The 15245-nt window shown below is 30.3% G+C and overlaps 2 protein-coding genes across 2 annotated transcripts; one reads left to right on the top strand and one right to left on the bottom strand.

Annotated features, from left to right (window-relative positions):
- Positions 1 to 3019: 3019 nt before the first annotated feature.
- LOC114371746 (putative pectinesterase 52) lies at positions 3020 to 5472 on the bottom strand. The gene is made up of 6 exons (XM_028329093.1): positions 5464 to 5472; positions 4512 to 4672; positions 4214 to 4373; positions 3757 to 3972; positions 3425 to 3651; positions 3020 to 3185 (listed from the first exon to the last, which is right to left on the bottom strand). Exons 1-6 carry the CDS (start codon positions 5470 to 5472, stop codon positions 3020 to 3022), a joined length of 939 nt encoding a protein of 312 aa, XP_028184894.1.
- A 7338-nt stretch (positions 5473 to 12810) lies between these two features.
- Positions 12811 to 15245, top strand: LOC114371008 (high mobility group B protein 9-like). The gene is made up of 4 exons (XM_028328409.1): positions 12811 to 12879; positions 13342 to 13417; positions 13630 to 14522; positions 14641 to 15245. Exons 1-3 carry the CDS (start codon positions 12812 to 12814, stop codon positions 13804 to 13806), a joined length of 321 nt encoding a protein of 106 aa, XP_028184210.1. The 5' UTR covers position 12811; the 3' UTR covers positions 13807 to 14522; positions 14641 to 15245.

Below are 15245 nucleotides of genomic sequence, written 5' to 3'. Positions count from 1 at the left end.
ATTTTTATATGTATATAGTATAAATATTATAATTAAAATTTATAATAAATAAATATTTTTAAATATATAAATTTTATTTTAGATTTATAACAGCTAACCTAAATTGTAATATAGAGTTATTTTTAATTATTAATAATTTATTTTAAATATTATTGAAATTAAATTTAAAGATAGAGATAAAAGATGAAGAATTAAAAGGGATAGACAAATAAGAAAATCACATATTCAAACAAAAATAAAAAGAATCATAGTTTGAGATGGTTGATCGGGACATTTTTTTTGGCTTTTTTACTGTTTACGGGTATTTTTTTTTTTAATTGGGACCGTTTTAAAATAATTATCTAAAAAATTTTGTATTTTTTTTAGCTTAAGTCGTCAAATTATTTATGATTTTAGTTAATTCTTTTTTACGATTTTAAAGTTATAAGTAATTTTTTTTTTACTTTTATGACTTCAAAGTTGTAAAAACTTTTTTTTTATTTTGTTTTTGGTTTTACAACTTTGAAGCTGTAAAATATTTTTTTTAATGTTAAAGTTATTTTTCGTTTTTAAAAAATAATAGTTTTTATCTTTTATGGTTTTTTTTCTAATTTTTCCAAATTATAAAAAAAATATTTATTTAATTGTCAAATAAATAATTTTAATTTTATTTATTAATAGTTTTTATTTAATATGATGTATATTTTTTTATGATTTTATTTTATATGTTATTAATTTATTTTAATGCTTTATTATTTAAAATATATTAAATATTTTTAATATTGTTTTATTTAAATATTTTGTTTATTTAAAATTCAGATAATCTATCAATAAAAATACATACTAAAATTAATATATTATGTTATTTTTAATTTTAGTATGAACTTCAATATATAATGAAATGGACGAACCAATTTCAAATAGACTTATGAAATGTTAATTGTGTATAAGTGAAAAACATAATCGTACTAATTGTTCATATAAACAAGTACATGTCTAATATAATTTCTATTTTTTATGTTTTTCTCTAATTTGTGTTGTTAATTTTATATTAATGTATTATGTTATTTTTAATTTTAGTATCTATTTTTTATTAATAGATTATCTAAATTTTAAATAAAAAAACATTAAAATAGATTAACAACATATAAAATAAAACCATATTAAATAAAAATAGTAATAAGTAAAATTAAAATTATTTATTTGACAATTAAATAAATAAATTTTTCATAATTGATTTTTTTTAAAAACCGTAAAAAAATATAAAAAACTATTATTTAAAAAAAACAAATAACTTTAACATTTAAAAAAAGGTTTTACAACTTTAAAGTCACAAAATGAAAATTTTATTTTACAACTTTGATATCGTAAAAGCAAAAAAAATTAACTAAAGTTGTAGATAATTTTACAACTTAGTTGAAAAAAAATACGAGATCGTAACATGTTTCACAATTTCTAACCCATAAATTGTGATATCTTTTACGACTTATCCCTTTTTGGGTAATTATTTAAAAATGATTCCCAATTTAAAAAATTGAAAAAAATATCCCTAAATAGTAAAAAAGTCACATTTTTTAGCTAGTAGTGTTGGAAGTAGTGTGTAAAAATTAAAATAAACATCTGATTAAGAATAAGAAAAAAAATATTGAAAATGTGTAATTGAGAGGAGGAATAGTCAGAAACTCACTCTCCAAATTATGTATTTTATTTTTTATTTATAACAGGAGAGTATGTGACTTTAGCTAGTTGACTTATATAAGTACTATGTTTTTGTATCATTCTTTGCAGATAAAGTGTAAAGTTGGCTATATTTCTTTTTATCCTTTTCAATTTTGCTTTTGGGTCAACCTGTGAACCCATTATAACTACGATTATGCATAACGGATCTTGGACACATAATTTTCACCAGAATCCATAAGACAATCTTGAAACTTTGTATTGTTTATCCGTTCACTAACCCATTTTTTAGTAGTATTTAATTATGACGATGGTGCAGGCACCTTTGATAGTTATGGATTTTTCTCTTTTGTATAATAAGTTTAAGTTGAGTTTTTTTTTGTTTTTTTTTTTCATTTAGAGGAATGAAGTTATCTATTTTGTCTTCTTTAAATAAATAAACAACAACTTTCCCATATCTTCTGCATGACCTATATTCCAAATAAATTTTCTTTAATTGACAAAACTACTACTACATTTGTTTAAATACTAGCATGAGGAGAAAATTAAAGTAACAAAAAATTTGAAAGAAAATGATTTCTTAATTTCATTGACATGTACATATGGCGAACCAACAATTTCGATTCAAAATCCCATAAATAATGTAAAATAAAAAGAATTGAAAAATAATACAAGTTTTCCCTTGAAGACCCACACAGAATTACATAGCTAAAACTTAATTCTCCAAACGAAAATTTTGTATTTGTTTTTGTAAACAAATATAATCTCATAGATAGATATTTGAGGTAGAAAACATATATATTTCTTTTGAAAATCTTTTATCCATCTCAATGAGTCTTTTATCATGGGTTAATATGTTAAAATTTTGTCGATAAAGAATATAATAGAAAGTAATGTGCAAATTGATCATTAGAGCAAATTAAGAATAGAGAATGTAGAAGAAAATAAAGTGAGAGAATAGAAAGGTACAGAAAATTAAAAAAAAAGTAATTAATTTTGGGAAAGAGAAAAGAAAAAAATATTGAGATCCAAAGAAGATGATGAAAGTTTAGAGAAAATGACAACAAATTTAAAAGAAAACTATGAAGGTACTCTATGAATAAACAAGTATTTATAAAGATTCCTAACTACTAGTAACTCTTCTTAATAATTTATAATAATTTTCACGACTTATCTACAATTTACATCATTAATAACTTGTACAGTCTTATGCTCTAAATCTTTAATTTTCAAACACTTTAACATAAAACATTATTTACATGCTTAGTCGAAATAATGTTGAAATTAACACCATCCTAGCTTTTTCACGATATTTATATTTATCCACAAAACAAGTTGGCTAAACAGTAATAAAAAGATGTCTTCAGTTCAATGGTATTTTTGAGAGCCAGCCTTCGTGGTCGATGAACACTGACGTCGAAAATTGTTGTCTGAATTCTGAGATTGTCAATTTCTTTCTCCAAGGAACGCGTTTGGAAGTATTAGCACCTACACCCGTACATCCAACCTCAGCGTAGTAAATGCAATCCCTGCATAAATTTGTTTTACTAGTTAATCTTGAGAATGTTACAAACTAACATGAAATGAAATGGTTACATAAAAAATATTTAATTAACTATTGAGTCCTTATAATTTTAAAATTTATCTTTTTAAGTTCTTATAGTTAATAAACATTCTCCTGTGTTGCCACAAAATGCATTAATTATCATGATATATTTTAAAGTTGAAGACATAAAATTGCTAGTTATGCTAAAGGAATCAATCGTACTCATGTTTTGTATAATGCCAAGCATTCCATCCTTGAGGGTCAACCACAGATCCCAAGTTTGTGTCATAAAATATAACTCTAGAACAACGATCATAGGCTCTCCCTAATATCGCGCTCCCGCTACCAACCACAGAACCTCGTTGGAACACAAAACCACTTGGGTCGCTATTTGAACTGCGTCCTTGTGCTGTTATGGAACCCGAAGAAGTCACATTGAGCACACAATCCTACATTAAATTAAAGTAAATGCTCGAAATTAGTTAGTTAATTTGATGAGAAAGAACAAAACAATTTGACATGGCCATGTTAATTTATTAGTACATGTTAAATACCACAAAATAAGATTGTCCACTGCCCCATATGAAGTCGACAGCACCTTCAATGAGACAATTTTTGTAGTAGTGACGACCTTCCACATCCCACAATGTATCTTGAAAACCGATGAAACTACAATTGTAAAATGCAGATTTGTCTCCATATATCCTTGCAGCCAATGCTGGGATTCGTTTCCCATCATAACTTAATATTGCCGCAGTATCAAACGAGTTCTAAAAAGAAAAAAAGAAAAAAAAAAAGACAACATGGATGTGACTATTAGATTGTTAGAGTCGTTGTTCTAGTATTTTTTTTCTGTTGTGTTTTAATCTATTCACAAATTTGAAACATGAAGTAATATATTTCTTGAAATAAAAAGATATAAAGAGATCGGTTTCATACTAAATAGTATTTCCATTTTTTAGTGAAAAAAATAATGAGATTGTTTTTTAACATATGTATATCTTGCTATACCTTAAAAGTAATGCCCGATGCAACAACATTGTCTGGAAATGAAGAGAACGTGGCACTAATATCTGTTTTTTGGTGGTCATTGTATGTAACAGTGGTGACTTCTTTTCCTTGGCCTTCCAAAAAGATGCACGGCATGTTATATGGAATTTGAATCTGCTCTCTGCACACAATATGATTAGTTTCACTCTAGATATTTCAATATATATAATGTAACCACGCAAAAAAAAAAAAAAAAAGCTAAGAAAGAGACAATAATTTATTTGGGTATAAATTTAATAAAATGGAGTATATAACATACGTATATGTGCCAGCCTTTATGTGAATTTTCACCCATTTATTGTTGCTTGTCTTTATTGAATCAATGGCAGCTTGAATGGTATGAAAATCTGATTTGCCAGATTGATCGACTACGATGGTACGTGAAACTTGTGTGCCACCACAATCCATTGCTTTACAAACCTTAGAAGAACAGATAATGAACAAAATAAGAGAGAAAATTATTTCTCGAGGAAGTAGCTTCATGTTCAAAGATGATTAATTGTTGGCCGAAATAAAGATTGATAGGCTCAATCGATTAATGCGTGTTATAATTATATAGGCAAATGGAAGTATTAGAGCTCATTACCTAAACATCTTAACTTAATGGTTTTGGTATGAATTTATACTATCTATTCAACTTAGGCATGATTATCTTGAGATGAAAAAATCTTGAATTTCCATAATAAAAAAGGAAATAAATCCACCAACAATTTTTTTTTTATGATTGAGAGAAATATAAAATAGGGAAACTGCAAATTTTGAATAGACAATTGTCGACATGTGTCAAAACAAATTATATTTATTCCACATACATTTTTATCATTAATGGTATAATAATCGAAATAAACAGTTAGCATCGATCATATAATGAAATAATTAATCAATATTAACTATAAATTCTTTCAAAAAACTATTATAGACGTAGTGTTATATTTACAAACTTTTGTAATAGAATTTTCTAATTAACTATTGACTAGAAACATCTTAATGCTTTAAAAGAAAAACATTTTAATGCCCAGATCAATTTCTACACGTTTTCTATTGAATTGGTTCCATGGTTTCCTCGTATAAAGTCTTACTAGTATGCTGACAAAGTAGTATTTTTTGCATACTATATATATAACTAACGAAGGTGAAGAAAAAGATACCTGAGAGGGTGAGAGTTGCGACAACTATATCTTTGATTTTTTTTTATGATTCACCGGGCCAACCTGGTCCATGCCCAGTTGGTCAGCCGGGCTAAATTGGTCGAAAAAAAAAAAAAAGCTTTGTTTCTATTGTGTATGTCCGCCATAAGCTCCATCACAATGTAGTCCCTTCAAGTTGTTTGATAGAAGTAATTAACATTTTATGTTTAGCCTATTATAGAAGTTGTGTTGTTTATTTCTTTTTGGTAAAAACAATTAAGAATATTAAAGATTTAATATGAAAAAAGCTTTTAAATAGGCTATCAGGACAAGCGCGGTTAAAAAGGCTAGGCCAAGTCAAAATAAAAGTTTTTGATAGACTATAAATCAGGCTCAAAAATTAATCGTAGACTAGACTCAGACCTTTTAAAGTCTAACCTAACCTATTCCAACCCCTAATCACAATGTAGTCCCTTTCTTGTACAATTAATTATAATTATAAAATTTAATTTACACATAGTGACGTTTTTTTGTAGTTGTTAATATGTTAAATTAATTATTTAAAAAATTAAAACACTGACGATATTAACGGAAATTTGACAACAAGATCATAATCAATTTTTTTTTTAAATGCAGAGGACTAAAATGAGTCCTTTGAAGCATAAAGATTTAAAATAGAAAAATTGTAAATTTAGAATAAATGGAATAGAGCAAAATTGTAGCCGAGGATCTAAAGGAAGTAACATAATGCAGTAGTTAAAAAACTTTTCTTAATCACTATCATTATGATGATATACATATTCAAGATTTTAGGCGATAAAATAGACAATGTAAATGGTGGTGAAGCCATTGTAACCTATTTATTTAAAGTTACACCATATAGCTTATTGTTGTGCATTTGAGCGGATAAAACATCATAAAGATATTTATAATGGGTTATAAGTATATCATATAAAGTGAATATGATATTACCTTCAATCCAAAAAAGCTTAATACATTTGTGGATCTTTCTTATTTATATATTATTTAATTTGTTTATTTTTTTAAATGTGAGATTTTATCTTTACACTTCTATTCCAATATACTTATAAATTATATTTACTTATTTATTTTATATATAGATAGCATGTAATTCACTAAAAAAATAAAGCAATGAAAGTAAATGTAATTTTAAACAAAAAATTGTACATAATAAACACTAACATCATTCTTTTTTAAGTAAACAGTTAGATGACAAATTGTATTAGTTCTAGTATTTTGTATAAAATTTATAAAAAGACACGAGAAAATGTGAAATAAGTTTATAAATGCAAGTGAAGTATAGTTCTATATTTTTAGGTATTTTAAAATATATAAATTTAATTTAAAATATTTTATTTTAAAATTTGATTTTTTTTTATCATGTTAAGCCTTTGCATTGCAGGGTAATATACTTAATTGTTTTGGTAAAAAAAAAATGTATTCAATACATAGGAAAATGTTACGTTAAAATGTTATAAAATTACTATGTTTTTTTTATTTGATTGGTTTCACTCTCAATGATTTTTTTTTAATTTCAATAAATTATTTTTTTATAATTAATTTTTATATTTTTGTTATCTGTAGATGCATGTAATTATTTTAAATATTTTGAATTAATTTAAAAATAGAAATTCTTAAAGAAAATAATTTACTAGATAAATCCTTAATGAAATAAATTTATATATTATTATCTAAATTTAAAACTAAGATAATTTTTAACATGTGTAGTTTTGCTGTGATTTAAAATAGTTTACTTTAAATATTAGTTTCATTTAGTATCACATTATTCTTTTATATTTTAAATATAAATAAAAAAGTCTTCTACATCGTATAATAAGTACATTAATATTAATAATGTTTATAAATATAAGTAGATTTCTTGTGTACTGTTTTAATGTTTAGTTTTTCATATGTTCTATATTATTTTTTTTAAACAAGTTTGTTTCTAAACTTTTTGTCTATACTACAGACTACTGCAAGTATCTTTCATTGGATTTGGAGGAATATCACTCTCAGTTAGAGTTTTTGCTCTTCAATGGCATCTTTCATATTTTGTTAAGAGATTAATTCTTAGTCTAAAGTTTAATAGATTCCATTTAAAGTTTATTGTTTTTATCCAAGAGTATATTATGCGAGATCTAAGTTTATTCTTCCATATATTCCGTGTATGTGTCGTTAACTACATCCATTTGATTCCTTCTAAACTAAACTGATTTCAGTTTTACATCTAAATTATCGAATTGGTTTAGAAAATTGATTCACAATCAGACTAATTTTAGAAAATTGATTTTGAACTAATTTTAAATAGATTCTAAGAATTGAAACCAATTTTAAACTGATTTTTAGATTATTTTAAAAATATATTTTTATCTCGTTGAAAATAAGTTCATCATTTTGTAAAAACAACTTAGTTAACCAAATTAATTTTATTAAATAATATACTTTTTTAAAACTAATTCAAGTAAAAAATCAATTAAATTAAAACCGACGTAGAAACCTGATTTTATTCTAAATAGTCTTTTTCACACCCCTACTTAAAACGAGACACTAATTTTATTTTAAAAAAATTATCGACCAAACAAGACAAGGAACGTCACGTACTTGTGTGCACTGTGCAGCTATCGCAAATGTTCGCACATTAAAGGCATAAGGTCTCTATGTCCTTTCCTCAAACATGGAGACCAAAGAGGAGAGGAAGATGATACTTCCATCGCCATCGGAGACCCAACTCATGAACCTTGTTAATGTCTCCATCACCAATGCAAGTGCTGGCGAGTCCCATGTAGAACAATGTTCTAGTTAAAAGAGAACAATGACATACAAGTTTTCAGAGAGAATGTTCTTTTTCTTAATCTTCACATTAAAATACTACAGTTACAATATGTATACTACTGCAGTTACAATATATGTAAAACTACTCTACATAACTACTCCATATAACTACTCCACATAACTTCTATTTACAAGAAACTACCACTAACTTCTATTTACAAGAAATTACCACTAACTTCTATTTACAAGAAATTACCACTAACTTCCTCCCTTGAACTATATGAAAAAGAAAAACAAACATTTAGTTTATCACCGACGCATCAACCATTTCCAGCATATTCCGTAATTTCAAGAATTGTTCTAACTTGAGAGGCTTTGTCATCATGTCTGCAACATGTTCTTGAGAATTACAGTAACTCAACTCCACAATTTTGTCTCTGGTCAAATCTCTAAGAAAATCAAACCTTATATCAATATGTTTGCTTTTGCCATGAAAAACAGAATTCTTTGATAGTTGTATAGTAGAATTATTGCCACATTGAATCAAAGTACTATTTTCCTCCTTATGACCAAGTTTCTCTAAAACTCTTCTCAGCCAAACACACTCACAGGCACAAAACGCAGCAGCTATGTACTCAGCCTCAGTAGTAGACAATGCCACTACAGGCTGTTTTTTAGAAGACTATGAAACTGCTCCAGAACCAAGTAAGAATGCAAAGCCAGAAGTGCTCCTGCGATCATCCAAATCACCAACAAAATCATTGTTGGTGTAAGCCACCAAATTTGTGCAACCACCTTTTTTGTAGAAAATTCCAAGCTCAGTTGTACCTTTCAAATACCTTAATATTCTTTTTGCTGCAAGCCAATGAGATTCAGTTGGGCAAGACATGAATCTACTAATAAGACTCACTCCATACATCAAATCAGGTCGAGTTGCAGTCAAGTACATCAGATTGCCAACTACCTGTTTGAACAAAGTTTCATCAACTTTGGTTCCAACTTCATCCTTTGACAATTTCGTGCCTGGAACAATAGGATTCTTCACTGAATTGCTTTTATCCATTCCAAACCTTCCTAAAATTTCATGAGCATACTTTCTTTGACACACAAAAATCCCATCTAAACTTTATACTACTTCAGTTCCGAGAAAGTATCTCATCCTCCCCAAATCAGTCATGTCAAATTCCAACATCATGGAATCCTTAAAATCATCATACATACTTTTATCATTTCCAGTATATATTAAATCATCAACATAAAGACTTATTATTAAAATTTTACCTACTTCCTTCGACTTTGTGAACAGTGTGTGTTCACATAAACACCTTTCAAAGCCTTCTCGAACAAAGTAAGCCTCTATCTTGCTATACCATGCCCTTGGTGCTTGCTTCAAGTCGTATAATGCCTTTCTTAGCTTGTAAACTTTTCCTTCTTCACCTTTCTTCTCATATCCCAATGGTTGTTGCACAAAGATTTCTTCATTGAGTTCACCGTGAAGAAATGCACTCTTTACATCTAGCTGAAAAACATCCCATTTGTTTTGTGCTGCCAAAGCAAGTATTAATCGAATGGTGTCAAGTCTGGAAACTGGAGCAAAAACTTCAGTATAACAACTCCATACTGTTGTGCATACCCCTTCGCCACTAGCCTTGCTTTGTACTTGTCTACCTCTCCTTTCTCATTAAGTTTGGTCTTGAAAACCCACTTAACTCCAATTGGCTTCACCCCTTTTGGTAGAATAGTTAGCTCCCAAGTCTTGTTCTTTTCTATTGACTCAATCTCTGCCATCATTGCATCCCTCCACTTCTTACTCTTGACAACTTGTTCAAATGTAAGTGGGTCATCTTCAGTGAGCATTATCATAGCATTTAGACCATCTTCATCTGGCAAACCTTCACCTGTTACATAATCTATTGCTCAAGATGGTGGTCCTCTTACCCTCCCTTCATTCAGAATTGGTGAATCAGTTTCAGTTGATTCACTAGAAGAAACACCAATTTCACTTGAGTTTCTTGTATCAACATCACTACCTTCTCTTTCAATGTTACTTTCTTCTTTATTATTTTATATTCCCTCTTCCATGTTATTCTCATCATCATCATCGTTCCACTTTAAAGCATCTGATTTGCATTCTTCATTGCTTTTGCTCCAATTCCAGCATTCATCTTCTTGAAAAATCACATCCTTGCTAATGATGATTTTTTTGCAAACTGGATCATATAATCTGTATGCCTTTGATTCATCACTTACTCCCAAGAAAACACACTTCTTGCTTTTTTAATCTAATTTGCTTCTTTTTTGGTCTGGGACATGTGCATGAGCTACACACCCAAAAACTCGAAAGTAATCAACCATTGGCTTCACATCGCTCCATGCTTCTTTTGGGGTTTTGTTCTACACAGCCACAGTAGGACATCTATTGAGGATATGCACACTCCATTTTACAGCTTCGGGCCAAAACATTTTAGGAACCAACTTCTCAATTAACATAGAACGCACCATGTTCATTATTGTTCTATTTTTCCTCTCTGCAACTCTGTTTTGTTGAGGAGTATAGGCGGCAATCAATTGTCTACTAATGCCTTGATTTGTGCAAAATTCTACAAACTTATTTGAGGTAAATTCACCACCTCTATCTATTCTCAAAGAAGCAATATATGCACCAATCTCCTTTTAACACAAGCTTTAAAATTTCTAAACATGGAAAAAACTTTTGATTTTTCATGTAAGAAATAAATCCAAGTTTTACGAGTGAAATCATCAATAAAACTTAGGATGTACCTCTTGTTGCTGTTTGATTTTGGTTTAATAGGCCCGCATATGTCTGCATGCACAAGTTATAGCTTGTTTGATGCTCTCCATAAACTCTTCTTAGGCATAAAGTCTTTGTGTTGCTTTCCAGTTAAACATTCTATGCATATCTTTTTTGGAATCTTGACCGAAGGCAACCCATTTACCATCTTCTTATCAAAAAGTGTCCTCAATCCGCTATAGTCTAAGTGACCAAACCGACAATGCCAAAGATGAGATTCATTTTCTGATACAATTTGGAAACATGAAGAAGCTTTTGGTATCATGGTAGCCAACAAAGAAAACATTTTATTTCCACTAATATCTGTCTGCATAATTAATCCTTTCGCAGAATGATATACCCTACACTTCCCATGTTGAATCAAAATAGTCAAGCCTTTTTCTTGAAGTTGCCCTATGCTCAATAGATTACTCTTAAGTTCAGGAACATAATAGACACCAGAAATTGCCTGAGTAAATCCATTCACTTGCATACGAATGATACATTTTCCCACAACAACCATTCTGGTGTTATTGCCAAGTTTTACAGTTTGGCTAAAGCTTTCATCCAGTTCTGAGAACCACTCCTTGTTTCCAGTCATATGATTACTGTAACCAGAGTCAAGGAACCACACTTCTTCCATTTTGTCTTGCTCCAGTTCAACATAAGACATTAATAACAATTCTTCATTTTTTTCCTTTTCTAATTCAACATAATTGGCATTTTTCTCCCAATCAGGACATTCATATTGATAGTGTCCTAACTTGTGACATTTGAAACATTCAATAGCAGCTTTATTGAATGATTGTCTTCCCCTTCTTCTGCCTCGACCTTCTCTGGATGAACCATTAGCTCTACCTTTACCTGCTTTGTCTTCGTGGGAGATCTTCAGAACTTGCTCTTCTTCTCCACGACTTCTCATCCTCTGCTCATGAACAAGAAGACTACTTTGCAACTCATCAATACTCATCATGTCTAACTTGTTGGATTCTTGAATTAAGCATACCACATAATCAAATTTAGAGACCATTGATCTCAAAATCTTTGCAGTAATGATTGTTTCACTCATACTTTCACCATGAGCCTTCATTTTGTTGGCTATGGTTAGAGTACGAGAAAAATATGCATTCATTGTCTCTCCTTCCTTCATTTGAAGAATCTCAAAATCTTTGCGTAAAGCTTTGTAGTTGAGCCCTTTTGACCCTGGTTGAACCTTGAAATTTTTGCTTCATTGAATCCCATATATTTTTTGTCGTGTCCCTCTTGAGGATTGTTTCAAGGACTTCACGATCTATTGTCTAGAAAAGATAATTCTTTACCTTTAAGTCTTTCAACTTTTGCTCCTTGATCAATTTGAATTGTGCCTCCGTAGGCTCTATTCCATGTGCCACCATCAATATCTCATTCTCAATGAGATCCCAATATTCTTTGGAGCACAGAAAATTCTCCATCAACATTGCCCAATGATCATACTGACCATCAAACCTTGGAATTGCAGGCTGCACAAAACTGCTACTCCCACCTTGTGTCATTCTTCTTAACTTCTACTTGAAAGAAAAAAAAACTGCAATTTTTTTCTTGACTCACACTCACTGTTTTCCTCACACGCTTACTGTTTTCCTCACATGCACTCAATATCAAGCCTCTACAATGGAGCTCTGATACCAATTGTTAAAAGAAAACAATGGAATACAAGTTTTCAGAGAGAATGCTCTTTTTCTTAATCTTCAAATTAAACTACTGCAGTTACAATATATGTAAAACTACTCCACATAACCACTCCACATAACTTCTATTTATTAAATACTACCACTAACTTCTGTTTACACATCAACAGTTCTCTCGGTGATGATGACTCCTGAGAGTTTCTACTTGAAACTCGCCGAGTTGTTGGAGTCTTCTGGACTGAGTCTCATGTGAGTTTTCTTTATCACGCAACAACATGCTTGCTAGCTAGCTAGCTCTTGTTTTTTTTTATCCTTAACGTGATGATGGGGTGCTGAAATACTCTCTAATTACTTTCTAGTTGTTCTGTTTGGTTGCTCATAATTTGCATGCAAGGAAAAGTCGAGTCTTTTTTGTCTTCGAGCTTCCTGTTTGACCAGTTTTGACTTCTGACTTTTCATGATTGTTCACACGAACAAACAATCACCACATTATTTTATAATTAGTCTCAAACAAAGTATACATAATACGTTATTAAATGTTTTGTCTTACAGTTGTCCTTTCTCTTATTTTTAAGTACATGGGTCGTTTGCGTTGGTTAATTCAATCCAAAATTCTTGTGTTATATTATATAATAGATAACTTCCAGTAAAGGTGATGTTGTGAACATGAAAGTTATGAATAATGCTCTATTTTCCAATTCTGCTTGGCAGTTTCAATGTCAGAGAAACATTGCTGGACTTGTACCTGTTTTACTTGGAGGTGACCAGAAGAGGAGGATATCACCCGGTACATTGACCTCACACGATTTTAGCTGTTTTTTTGCATGTATTGCAGCTTTAATGTGCTTGTCAACTTTATTCAATATTCATCCAAATCAGTTATGGTTCTATAATCAAGAGAGGCTAAAATAGTTTTATGTATCATTGCAAGAATTTGTCTCAGATATTGAATTTTAATATAGTGTTATGAATTTTCTATTTAATGTTTCCAATTTTCAGGTTGGTCGAGAAAAGAAATGGGGTGAAGTAGTCTTTGCCCTGAAATTGGAAGGGAATAGTATGAAGTTATGTGCTCAAGTTGAAAAGCTGTATGCACATATTCTCTACCAGTTTGAGAAATTGTACTTCTACAGGCGTCCTGCAAAGCAAGCTGGATCTAACAGCACCAAAGGATAGCCCAAGAGATCTATTATTTTTTGGTTATTTTAAGCAGATATAGATTCAGTCTGGCACTTCACGCACACAAGTTCGATATATGGGAGTGTTTCTTGGCAGTTTCTACTTATATAGTTTACATTTACTTCTTGGACATAACACAAGACAATTCAGCAGCTTCATTATATGATGTTTTTGCTATATTTTGGTCTTAGAAAATGTTCTATTTAATCTTAAAAAGGGTTTTTTTTAAAGGTCCACTGTTTTTAAAGGTCCACTTCAGAAGAAGCGGAATTCAACAGCTAGTTTACCTTATATAATGGATATTAAAGATGGTATGAAGGTCACAGAGATCTCCAAGGACTACTCTTGCCACATGACAAGTTTGTTACTTGGCAAAAAACTTTCCAAGTCCTGAGACAATATTCATCAGTTTTCTTCAGTAATTTAGTAGTGGTCTTTTGAGACTTTAGAGGTGCTTTTGCAATATTTTGGATTCTAACTTAGCACTAGCAGGGACTGGGTATGTGGAACAGCCTGTGCTTTTACCTCCACCCTCAAATGTCAAAGAAATGAAGAAACGCTGAGGTTCTCCGCCGGGACGAAAGACTGCATATCAGATATTCCTCAAGCATGAATGTGCTAGATTGAAAACTTGTAGTCAGGCCTTAGATGGCCAGAAAATCCTACGTTTGGCTATTGATACATGGAGGAATATGTCTGAAATTGAGAAACAGGTATATAGAAGTTGACATAACATCAATGATCTATTCTTGAAAGATATATCCTTGTTCTTTTTCTTTTGCCACTATGGGGTTTGCCTGCAGTTTGCCACTTCTAATTATTTTCATGCAGCCATATGTGGAGGAAAGCAAGAAGAAAAAGGAAGAAATTAAGGAAGCAATGAATGACCACAATAAACAGCAAATCACCCAAGATACCATCAGGGAGGAGAAGTGGCATAGTCTGAGTGGTGATTATCTTGTAACTTCACAACCTGAGACAGATAACTCCCTTTTCAACAAAGCCACTGTTGGGTTAGCTCTTAAAATGACCGAAAAAGCACCAACAGATCCTTCATATCTAATGGACTGGAATGCTTTTTTGTTCACTGGATTTTCCCAATTAGGGAATCCGAGTAACTCCACTAGTCTAGTTATAGGTAAGTTATTTTTTGCTCAGAGGCCATGACTATGCATCCATAAGTTCTCTCCTTTTAGTAACTCAGTCCAAGCTGCTATGTATATATGTATATATGTATATATGGTTTTGAAACAGCTGAAACGGGCTTGGAATAGTTGGATCATAGCATCTTCTCTTGACATTAGAAAAGTATGTACATATATGCTTCAAAGGCTTGTATGGTAACACAAACTTATGTAGTTATGTTGGTGTAGTTCCTATTGCAAACTAACTTTTTGTTGGGATACAAAGACAACTAATGGGACTCATTTATTTCA

Source organism: Glycine soja, chromosome 10 (assembly GCF_004193775.1).
Source record: "Glycine soja cultivar W05 chromosome 10, ASM419377v2, whole genome shotgun sequence".
Taxonomy (NCBI): domain Eukaryota; kingdom Viridiplantae; phylum Streptophyta; class Magnoliopsida; order Fabales; family Fabaceae; genus Glycine; species Glycine soja.
This window is presented reverse-complemented; position numbering and strand designations above follow the sequence as displayed.